The following is a 12,164-nucleotide window of genomic DNA, read 5'->3' on the forward strand; positions in this document are numbered from 1 at the left end:
AAGAAGCCTCCATGATGATGCATCTGGCACGAAGCCTCCAGTGATGATCCATGGCAAGAAGCCTCCAGTGATGATCCATGGCACCAAGCCTCCAGTGATGATCCATGGCACGAAGCCTCCAGTGATGATCCATGGCACGAAGCCTCCAGTGAGGAGTCATGGCACAAAACCTCCAACGAAGGCCTCCAGTCCGGAGCCTCCAGCGAAGGTCTCCAGTCCGGAGCCTCCAGCGAGGGTGCCCAGTCCGGGGCCCGCAACGAGGGTCCCCAGTCCGTGGTCAACGACGAGGGTCCCCGCACCAGAGGTGCCACGAAAGTGGGGTGAGCCAGTGGTGGAGCGGGGTCTGCGTCCCGCACCTGAGCCGCCACCGCGGATAGATGCCCACCCAGACCCTCCCCTATAGGTTTAGGTTTTGTGACCCGAGTCCGCACCTTTGGGGGGGGGGGTACTGTCACGCCCTGACCTTAGAGATCCTTTTTATGTCTCTATTTTGGTTTGGTCAGGGCGTGAGTTGGGGTGGGAATTCTATGTTCTATGTTGTGTATTTCTTTGTGTTTGGCCGGGTGTAGTTCTCAATCAGAGGCAGCTGTCTATCGTTGTCTCTGATTGAGAACCATACTTAGGTAGCCCTTTTTTCCACCTGTCTTTGTGGGAAGTTGACTTTGTTTAGGGCACATAGCCTTTGAGCTTCACGGTTTGTTTTTGTAGTGTTTATTGTTATTTGTTCGGCGTCATTTTTATTAAATAAAAGAAAATGTACGCTCACCACACTGCACCATGGTCCTCATCTTTCAACAGCCGTGACACCAACAGAAGAATATGATGGAGAGAGACACCAGAATAACAAAACAGGCCAAAACAGAAGAGGATAGACAAAGGAGACATTAACAAACAAACATGAGACAGCAACAGACAAGACGCAGACGGCAACAGACAAGTGACGGAAGGGATGGAGAGAGAACAGTGGCGGGTTGAGCACACATTAGACTGTATCACTTCAAGCTGTTCTATAGATTCTAATTCGTTTTATTTATTTGCACAAATTATAACAGGTGAAATTCAGACAGTGAACAAGTACAACATGGTTTACGAAGAATTTGCAGGTGAGGTGAAAAGGTCTGTAATTACAATTAAAACCATTTTTACAACCAGAACAGGATGAGAAAGGAGGGTAGACAAAAGAGACCTCAACATAGAAAATGGAAGCTAAAAGGTATGGAGGCTTTTGGCAATACACTGTGGATGTATGCGTTTCAGAGTAGATAGTGTTCTATGGTAGAGAGAACCACAGTAGCTAGTGTAATTGAGTACTGGCAGTGTCTGCTGTGCCAGGAGGGAAGGTGCAAGTTACCTGAAAAATATCTAGTCTTTCAATGTTCTCAAAATGCACCAAATTCATGCATTTAGCTGTTTAAATTATTATAATTTTTTTTGCAGGGGGAGGATTCCCCAGGATCACCCTACTGGCTTTGGGCTAAGCCCCGAATGTTTTTAAATCCTAGAAATGCCCCTGGGTTTCCCCCTGGGCTTTGTAGCTCTGAGGCTCCACCACAGAACATGCCATCTTGGGAGCCCGCAAGCTCTGACTACATTGGGCAGGGGGAGTCCTTATGCTGAATGTTCTCTTATTTTATTTCTTGGGCTGGCTTTTCATCAGCCCGTTTTCAGTAGCTCTCCAATGGCTGCGCTAATTACAGGGCTCCTGGCAGCACTTTGAGTCAGCTCATTCTGGCTCTTGAGAAAAAGCAGTGCGCCTGATTCTCACGACTAGATAAACCACACGCATATAGTTCCGCACTGACAGAACCAGTCAGCCAACTTCATTGGGACATTCCGCATCGAAAGAGACATAACGTCACCCGGGACAGGACACTATGAGCAGCACCATCTGATTAGAGTTTGCTCAAGAGCGCATCCCTATTATGGGTGTTTTTTAAACTTTTTTAAAACTTAGGCTACAGTCATGCTTCGTGTCAATTTAGGCAGTTGGTAGCCTGTTCCATGTGGTTATTCCTCACCTCACCACTGCATATAACCGGGGAACTCAGGAGATAGTTGTTCACTGGCAGTGGCACCTGTGCGACGGTAAAGAGGAGCTAATTTGCGCTTCTGCAGTCCTGTTCAAGTAGGCTATAATTGGTTGTCCGTACTGTCAAGTTTGGCGGAAAGGACTATGCTGTAGCAGAACAGAGAGGTGAGGAGAACGCAAACGGAAGATTACCGGTCGGTCAGCGGTTACCGGAGAGGATGGGATACTTTTACTAGTGCATTCACGGGAAAGGAAAGGAGACACGCCATGGCTGTGGACGGTAATAGAGATCCAATAGTTTTGCATGTGGACATCTCAAATATCATCTCCCATATTCTCCTCTAATAGCCTTTTTTGTCGGTAACTAGGCCTATTAACTACAGGCTATTCGATGTGCAGGCTAAGCTAAACAAGTGTACATAAGTTTTGCTGAATTTGCCTGACCGGTTTTCCATCTTATTTACTTAGGCTTCAGCATGGAATTTTGTAGCCCAGTAAGACACCGCTGTTCAGACCTTGTGGTGCTGAAATGGACAGCGACTTGAGGGTGACTGTGACAACTGACCATAGTCAGTTTCTTTCAAGTAGTAGCCTATTTTGATCACTTATGACCGTCTTTAAGTAAAATCGAATTACATTGGGTACATTTTCTAAGAAGCATAATTTCTTATTTGTGGAAATACATGACATGGCCAAAAGTATGTGGACACATGCTCGTTGAACATCTCATTCCAAAATCATGTCCACTAGATGTTGGAACATTACTTTGGGGACATTCTTCCATTAGAGCATTAGTGAGGTTGGGCACGCAGTCTGTGTTCCAATTCATCCCAAAGGTGTTCGATGGGGTTGAGGTCAGGGCTCTGTGCAGGCCAGTCAAGCTCTTCCACACCGATCTCGACAAACCATTTCTGTATGAACCTCGCTTTGTGCATGGGGGCATTGTCATGCTGAACCAGGAAAGGGCCTTCCCTAAACTGTTGCCACAAAGTTGGAAGAACAGAATCATCTACAATGTAATTGTATGCTGTACTGTTAAGATCTCCCTTAATTCGAACTAAGGAACTAGCCCGAACCATGAAAAACAGCTACAGACCAGTATTCCTCCTCCACCGAACTTTACAGTTGGCATTATGCACTGGGGCAGGTAGCGTTCTCCTGGCGTCTGCCAAAACCCAGATTCGTCCGTCGGACTGCTAGATGGTGAAGAATGATTCATCACTCCAGAGAACGCATTTCCACTGCTCCAGAGTCCAATGGCTGCAAGGTTTACACCACTCCAGCCGACGCTTGGCATTGTACATGGTGATCTTAGGCTCTTGTGCGGCAGCTCGGCCATTGAAACCCATTTCATGAAGCTCCCGATGAACAGTTATTGTGCTGATGTTGCTTCCAGAGGCAGTTTGGAACTCTGTAATGAGTGTTGAAACCAAGGACAGATGATTTTGTGAGCTTGTGTTCTGTGAGCTTGTATGGCTTACCACTTCACGGCGAAGTCGTTGTTGCTCCTAGACGTTTCCACTTCACATTAACAGCCTTTACAGTTGACCAGGGCAGATCTAGCAGGGCAGACATTTGAACTGACTTGTTGGAAAGGTGGCATCCTATGACGGTACCACGTTGAAAGTCACTAAGTTCTCCAGTAAGGCCATGCTACTGTCAATGTTTGTCTATGGAGATTGCATGGCTGTGTGCTCGATTTTATACACCTGTCAGCAACCGGTGTGGATGAAATAGCCGAATCCACTAATTTGAAGGGATGCCCACATACTTTTGTATATATAGTGTATGTGTAGGCCTATTATTAAAGTGACTAAGTGTCTTATGAAGACATACACACATGCTCCATGCTGAAGAGGTTTGCTATAAAAGGGTTGTGTTCATTATGGCTATGTTCTTCACCAGTGACATTGGAATGGCTTGGGTTGATAACAAGAGCTGCCTTTGCAGAGCCCGGCTCTGTTGGGGGTCTGTGATAAGGGGGATGCTGAATGATGCAGAGGAGGGGTACAAGCAAGAGAACCAAAAACGCACCCTTTCATCTCCTCTGTCTCTTATTCTGTCCTCATTTCAATTAAACCTTCTGTGTCAATTAGAGAAGAGACATTTTAATGAGCATCACGCACATGCACTCCCACATGCGCACACTCTGACACACACTCTGCTCAAAACATTGCCTCCAACACAGCCAGAAAATCAACCCAATCGGGCACAGAATCAGTAATGACCTGTGGCTGGTTGCCAGGTTCAGTTTCAGTAATGGTGTGTTTACTCTAGCTAGCACCTTTTCCCTTCATTATGGTACTGAAGAGACACCTGCTGCCTGCAGAGTGGGATAGGGTGTGTGTCTGCCAGTAACTTACCATAATGATGAGCGAATGGCGCATCTGTCGTATATACGTCCTATATGATTTATATGCAGTAGTCCATATGACGTTCCCATAATTCCCTGGGAGCTATCTGGGTGAAAGTTGAATCCCTTTGAACAACAGCTTGTAACGAGTCAGTTTACTGGCTCAGCTAATATAACATGTGCCTGGGCTGCCTGGAAAAACAACTAGTAATGATGTTTGAGATCATCTCTCAGTGAGTAGGCCCCCATTTTAGTCCTTTGGTACACGCAGGGTTGGGTAGGTTACTTTCTAAATGTAATCTGTTACTAGTTACCTGTCCAAAATTGTAATCATTAATGTAACTTTTGGATTACCCAAACTCAGTAATGTAATCTGGTTACTTTTGGATTACTTACTCTTAAAAGGCATTCGATTTTTGCTGGTAACATAACTGATTCGTTTTTTTCTTCTTCATGTAATCAGTTACTCCCCAACCCAAGGATATTTTTCCAGATCTCACATGCCTTTTTAGGGCAAATTACAGACGTTGAGGGTGTTTCAAGTAAGAACCACGAGCTTGTGTATTGGCTACTAGCACTGTTCACTCAAATCATTTCTCTCTCGCTTCTTATCTTCTAGCAGCCTCCAGTTTCAGTTTCTGCCGGCCTGCTGTGGAGTATAGGGCACTGCCTGAGGACTTCAAGCACCTGAGTCGACAGACGGGAGGGAACCTCACCTGGCATGACGGGCGTGGTCAGAAAACAGCAGGGGGCCGGACAGTGAAGCTGCTGCAACAGCCTGGGACAGAGAGCTATCAGGTAAAGTACCTCAACTACTCTGGATCTCTGTGATTTTTGGCATATCATATCATGATGACAGATCAGATGCTAAATTGTATTGGTTGCATACACATATTTAGCAGATGCTATTGGGGGTGTAGGGAAATCCATGTTACCCCATTTCTGTATTGCTTTTCAGCCATGATGATAATGAATGTCTTTTTGTGCTTTATCTGCTTCTCGTCATCCACCCCATCTCTCGTCATTGTAGGCCTATTCCAGATGCACATGCAAATAAGAAAAGGAAAGAGCTTCCTAGGTTTTCATTCATCTCAGATCAGTCTAAGAAAGCCTTTGTTTTCCATTATTAATTGATGTGTACAGTATATAAGCTTCTCTCTAGCCTTCTGTCATATACCAACATAAAGGCTTCTCTCTTCACAAAGATTTATTTTTATTTTTATAATCTGACAAATGCAATGCGCTATCTGGTGACCATCCATTGTTCCAACATGAGCAGCACTTTGTTTGTGGAGAATGGAAGATGCTGTTAACCCAGAGGGCTATGAGGCACTTTAGCATTTTAGCATTTTAGAATGGATTTAAATAGAACTGCTGGCCTTCCTATGTGCAGAAGCGCCAGCACTTGTCTGTGGACTAAGAGCTTAAAGGGGCATTATAAACTGGGTGGTTCCAGCCCTGAATGCTGATTGGCTAACAGCCGTGGTATATGAGACCGTATACCATGGGTATGACAAAACATTTACTTTTACTGCTCTAATTACTTTAGTAACCAGTTTATAATAGCAATAAGGCACCTCAGGGGTTTGTGGTATATGGCCAATATACCACGGCTAATGGCTGTCTCCAGGCACTCCGCCATGCGTTGTGCCTAAGAACAGCCCTTAGCTGTGGTATATTGGCCATATACCACACCCCCTTATTGTTTAAATATACTGTATGAAATCTAATGGCTGGAGTGAACCTTACAGTATGTGCTTTTACAGATATGTTTTCTAACAAAGCATGTCTAGCTATTTCAATTAATGGTATCTGATATAATATGGTATCTATCTCCTTCATGTGGTATTACAGCACAGTGCTCCTTTTGTGTTCTAAATTTACTTTTAAATCCTGCTATTGCAATTTTGATATGCCTGGTTGTTGACCAATTAATGAAAAATTCTCACCTATACATTGGGGTTTCCGAGTACCCTACAAATTTGGGTTGATGACAGAGGTACATTGATTGTTTTTTTGCTACCGTTTTTCAGTCCCCTTGCATGTATGCATGCATAGGCTTCATTCTTTGTGTCTTTCACGATCACTGGAATATGTTACAGAATTTTGTATCATGAATGTCTGTGCTAAAAAATGCAGGGAGGGTGGGGGGGGCTAGCACTAGCATGTTGCGATCCAACCTTTTGAACTTTACGTGGGGCTGCTCTACTCTGGAGAAGAAGATCAGAGCAGAGGAGGGAACACTGCATTCATAGATTTTTAAAAAAAGTGAATGAATGATCAAAGGCTTCATTTGATTAGTCACCCACATCCTGCTCAGATTCCAAAGGAATGAATTTGGTCTTTGGATAAGACTGACCCACATGCACCCTGGTCAGATGCTGATGCTTATTCCTCACAAAACTATGCTCCCTGGTCTGATGCTGATGCTCATTCCTCACAAAACTATGCTCCCTGGTCTGATGCTGATGCTTATTCCTCACAAAACTATGCTCCTTGGTCTGATGCTGATGCTCATTCCTCACAAAACTATGCTCCCTGGTCTTCGGGTTTCATATGTATGTATGCTTTGATCTGCAGGGGGACCTTTTTATATGATAGTCCTGGTTAGTAAGGTGTTTAGTGTGTGTGCTTTTGTCAGAAGTGCAGTGGTTGCAGAGAAAGTAGTATGTGACCATAAATAAAGGAAAGCCACTCACATCACTATATTCTTGGCAACTGCATTGACATGCATCATATCTGTGTGGCTAACATCATGCAAGTGGTCCCTGGTGACCTACAGAGTTAACATTTTAAGGAAGGACCTCTGGGTGTCTGAACAGATTCCTTGATTGATGTGCTTATGTCTGACTGGAGTGGTCATCCCTTGGGGTACTCAAGGTTAAAACACTGTACGTGCAAGCAGGAGCGGGCCATTACGGAAACTTTCTCTGTGTGCGTGCTCATGTTTCCAGCATCGTTCAGGTGACTCCTATGGAATCTACCACACCAGCCCCACCCAGCCCAGTCTGATCCGACCTGTGGTGTTATGGACTCAGCAGGACGTCTGCCGATGGTTGAAGAAACACTGTCCTCACAACTACCTGACCTACGTAGAAGCCTTCTCTCATCACGCCATCACAGGTATTCAACCAGGAAAAATGCACTAGCACAAATCATCATTTACAGTCCTAAAATGAGAGTGGAATACAGTTGACGTGAGTGGCTGGCAGAGTACTGTCAGTTGAATCAATAGGCTTGCTGGGATTTACCCTTCATGCCATCACAGGTATCAACTACTGCACTAGCACAAAAACCATAATTCATAATAATATTAAAATGCGAGTAAAATACACAATACAGCGGGTATGGATGAGTGAATTACTAAGCTTTTAATGGCAGCCTCCTCTCTCTGCTCCCTGTCAGGCCGTGCTCTGTTGCGTCTGAATGGAGGTAAGTTGGAGAGGATGGGCTTGGTGCAGGAGACACTGAGGCAGGAGCTCCTACATCAGGTGCTTCAACTGCAGGTGCAAGAGGAGGAACGTCATTTGCAGCTCCTTAGCAGAGGTGAATACTGAGTTGTTTTTTTGTATTGTGATTATGTGTAAGATGACTGGTTAAATTTGGATGCCATTCTAACAGTTACTGTTTTTTCCCCTCATATTTTATTTTCCTAGGTGGCTCTTTTGGGAACCTGTCGTAACATGGATATTATTTTCCTAACTGGGCTGTTTACACTGAACACTGGAAAAATGTATTCAACGGTGTGCATGCAGGGAGACTACTGTATAACGGTCAGAATTCATATGAACCACATGGAAACCATGAACTTTAAAGAGGACACATGGGATGATCACATGCAGCATCAAACTTGGCTGGGACAATCAATAGAGCACAGCCCCAAGTTTACAAAGTTCGGTATCTGTTTTCCATCAACCAAATCTGTCTGGACTGAAGTCTATAATCATGATTATAGACTCTGTCAGGATTGGTTATGTCTTGTAGCCATTTGTATGCTATTCTATGTTTTACCCTAACAGTTGCAAGGTTGTGAATGATTCCTTTTTGTCTCACTGTTTCTTTAGAAGTATCCTATAGATCCAGTGTTTAATTGTGAATACACTCTAATCTGGATTTTCAAATGGGTTTATTTGAAAAGATTTTTGTGAGATGCATTTTTGGGTAAAGGCTCATTATTTCTGACAAATAAAATGTATTTTACATTGGTTTACATGGTTTTTGTGTATCATCTGACTGGAGATAAACTACATTACCCACTATCCTCATCTAAGATGACAGTATTCCTACTGAATGCCAGTGGTGGTTCCTCAGAGGAGGAAGGGGAGTTCATAAATACAAATAGTGAAACATTAAAGTTAACCTTTTTAGATAAAACTATACTAAATCTATTCACGTCAACAAATAATTAAAACACACTGTTTTGCAATGTTCTACAGTAGCCTCAACAGCACTCTGTAAGGTAGCACCATGGTGTAGCCAGAGGACAGCTAGTTTCCATCGTCCTCCAGGTACATTGACTTCAATAAAAAAACCTAGGAGGCTCATGGTTCTCACCCCCTTCCATAGACTTGTACAGTAATTATGACAACGTCCAGAGGATGTCCTCCAACCTATCAGAGCTCTTGCAGTATGAACTGACATGTTGTCCACCCAATCAAAGGATCAGATAATAAATCTAGTACTGAAAGCTACAGCTAGCAAGCACTGCAGTGCATAAAATGTAAGCAGTTAACTCAAAGATAAAATTAAACAGTTTAGAGCAAGTACATTTCTTTAAAAATGAAGGAGAAGCAATAGAGCTATATTTCAGTGGGGTTTTTTCACTTTCACTTAGCGAATATAGTTTAGCCTCCTCAAACACCTGGCTCAAAAAGAAAGGGATGCTATGTTGGATAGCCATAGCCAGCTAGCTAACACTGGAACCCTTCCAAGTCAAGGCTTTTGGTTTTATTAATTTATTGCCACCGGGATCCACCGGTGAAACTGCTTTCTGACTGTACTGCATGATTGTAGCAGGTTTACTAACGCGTTAGTTCTGGTAGTTTTGTTGGCTATGACGTTAGCTAATATGATCACTACGATGTAGGTTGTGTGTAGCTGTTAGTGGATATGATATAAAGGTTTGGCTTGTATAATTCCTTCTCACATCTACATGCTCTCCTCCTCTCACCTTTTCCCTTTGCTTGTGGACAGTGCACAACACATCAGCTGTCTGTGACCAGGCGAAAAAACCTTTCCAACGAGCAATATTATCATGCTGTTGGTATGTGGCTGCTATCCAGGCTGTATCACATCCAGCCGTGATTGGGAGTCCCATAGGGTGCCGCTCAATTGGCCCAGCATTATCTGAGTTTGGCCGGGGTAGGCCGTCATTGTAAATTTGAATTTGTTCTTAACTGACTTGCCTAGTTAAATAAAGGTTTCGTAAACTGAAGCAAAATGAACTAAATGAGTATAAACATACCTGAATTTGTCCAATAGAAATGTTTGTTTGCAACTGTTGGACTAATGATAACCCACCAGCTAGATGCAGGCAAGAGTGTGCAAGGCGGTATTGAATGTGTGACTGTCTGTCACCTTGATTACTCAAAATGTTTTCTCGACCTGTGCACCTACATTGTAAACTTTAATTCAAAGGCTAGGTTGAATCAACCTCATGATGGCTATAGGGAACATTTGAATATCATGTAGTAAACTAAACCTATCGATGTTACATCACCCAAATCCAGATAGCTGATGTTCTGAAAGAGCTGCAAAATCTGGACCCCTACAAATCAGCTGGGCTAGACAATCTGGACCCTCTCTTTCTAAAATTATCCGCCGCAATTGTTGCAACCCCTATTACTAGCCTCTTCAACCTCTCTTGCGTATCGTCTGAGATACACAAAGATTGGAAAGCTGCCGCAGTCATCCTCCTCTTCAAAGGGGGAGACAATCTAGACCCAAACTGCTACAGACCTATATCTATTCTACCCTGCCTTTCTAAGGTCTTCTTAAACCAAGTTAACAAACAGATCACAGACCATTTCGAATCCCACTGTACCTTCTTCGCTATGCAAACTGGTTTCTGAGCTGGTCATGGGTGCACCTCAGCCACGCTCAAGGTCCTGAACGATATCATAACATCGACAAAAGACAATACTGTGCAGCCGTATTCATCGACCTGGCCAAGGCTTTCGACTCAATCACCGCATTCTTATCGGCAGACTCAACAGCCTTGGTTTCTCAAATGACTGCCTCGCCTGGTTCACCAACTACTTCTCAGATAGAGTTCAGTGTGTAAAATCGGAGGGCCTGTTGTCTGGACCTCTGGCAGTCTCTATGGGGTTGCCACAGGGTTCAATTCTCGGGCCGACTCTCTTCTCTGTATACATCAATGATGTCGCTCTTGCTGCTGGTGAATCTCTGATCCACCTCTACGCAGACGACACCATTCTGTATACTTCTGGCTCTATTTTGGACACTGTGTTATTAACTAACCTCCAGACGAGCTTCAATGCCATACAACTCTCCTTCTGTGGCCTCCAACTGCTCTTAAATGCAAGTAAAACTAAATGCATGCTCTTCAACCGATCGCTGCCCGCACCTGCCCGCCCGCCCAGCATCACTACTCTGGACGGTTCTGACTTAGAATATGTGGACTACTACAAATACCTAGGTGTCTGGTTAGACTGTAAACTCTCCTTCCAGACTCATATTAAGCATCTCCAATCCAAAATTAAATCTAGAATCGAATTCCTGTTTTGCAACAAAGCATCCTTCACTCATGCTGCCAAATATACTCTCGTAAAACTGACTATCCTACCAATCCTTGACTTCGGCGATGTCATTTACAAAATAGCCTCTAACACCCTACCCCAAATTGGATGCAATCTTTCACAGTGCCATCCGTTTTGTCACCAAAGCCCCATATACTACCCACCACTGCAACCTGTATGCTCTCGTTGGCTGGCCCTCGCTTCATATTCGTCGCCACACCCACTGGCTCCAGGTCATCTATAAGTCTTTGCTAGGTAAAGCCCCGCCTTATCTCAGCTCACTGGTCACCATAGCAGCACCCACCCGTAGCAGCGCTCCAGCAGGTATATTTCACTGGTCACCCCCAAAGCCAATTCCTCCTTTGGCCGCCTTTCCTTCCAGTTCTCTGCTGCCAATGACTGGAACGAATTGCAAAAATCACTGAAGCTGGAGACTCATATCTCCCTCACCAACTTTAAGCATCAGTTATCAGAGCAGCTTACAGATCATTGCACCTGTACATAGCCCATCTGTAAATAGCCCATCCAACTACCTCATCCCCATATTGTTAATTATTTTATTTATATTTTTTTGCTCTTTTGCACCCCAGTATCTCTACCTGCACATTCATCTTCTGCACATCTATCATTCCAGTGTTTATATGCTAAATTGTAATTATTTCTCTACCATGGCCAATTTATTGCCTTACCTCCCTAATCTTACTCTATTTGCACACAGTGTATATAGACTTTTCTATTGTGTTATTGACTGTACATTTGTTTATTCCATGTATAACTCTGTGTTGTTTGTGTCGCACTGCTTTGCTTTATCTTGGTCAGGTCGCAGTTTTAAATGAGAACTTGTTCTCAACTGGCTTACCTGGTTAAATAAAGGTGAGAAAAAACAAATAATAATAAATAAAAATAAATAATTGAGCTCGGGTGAATGAAATATGAATGATAGTCATTCAATATGCTGTAATAGAAATAATATTTTTTTTATCATCCTCCATCTTAAACGTCACCGACCGCCACTGTTGAATAC

The 12,164-nt window shown here is 43.6% G+C and overlaps 1 protein-coding gene across 1 annotated transcript; it reads left to right on the forward strand.

Annotated features, from left to right (window-relative positions):
* The first annotated feature begins 1,730 nt into the window (after window positions 1-1,730).
* Window positions 1,731-8,557, forward strand: LOC111977054 (sterile alpha motif domain-containing protein 10-like). Its single transcript, XM_024006327.2, has 5 exons — window positions 1,731-2,309; window positions 5,002-5,180; window positions 7,337-7,505; window positions 7,788-7,928; window positions 8,039-8,557. The coding sequence occupies exons 1-5, from the start codon at window positions 2,297-2,299 to the stop codon at window positions 8,062-8,064; spliced, it is 528 nt and encodes a 175-aa protein (XP_023862095.1). The 5' UTR covers window positions 1,731-2,296; the 3' UTR covers window positions 8,065-8,557.
* Window positions 8,558-12,164: the final 3,607 nt, after the last annotated feature.

Source organism: Salvelinus sp. IW2-2015, linkage group LG17, assembly GCF_002910315.2.
Source record: "Salvelinus sp. IW2-2015 linkage group LG17, ASM291031v2, whole genome shotgun sequence".
In the NCBI taxonomy this organism is placed as follows: domain Eukaryota; kingdom Metazoa; phylum Chordata; class Actinopteri; order Salmoniformes; family Salmonidae; genus Salvelinus; species Salvelinus sp. IW2-2015.

Coding starts and splice junctions, on each gene's coding strand:
- LOC111977054 (XM_024006327.2), top strand. Junction 5,181..7,336: donor CTGGGACAGAGAGCTATCAG/GTAAAGTACCTC, acceptor TCATGTTTCCAG/CATCGTTCAGGTGACTCCTA. Junction 7,929..8,038: donor TTTGCAGCTCCTTAGCAGAG/GTGAATACTGAG, acceptor TTATTTTCCTAG/GTGGCTCTTTTGGGAACCTG.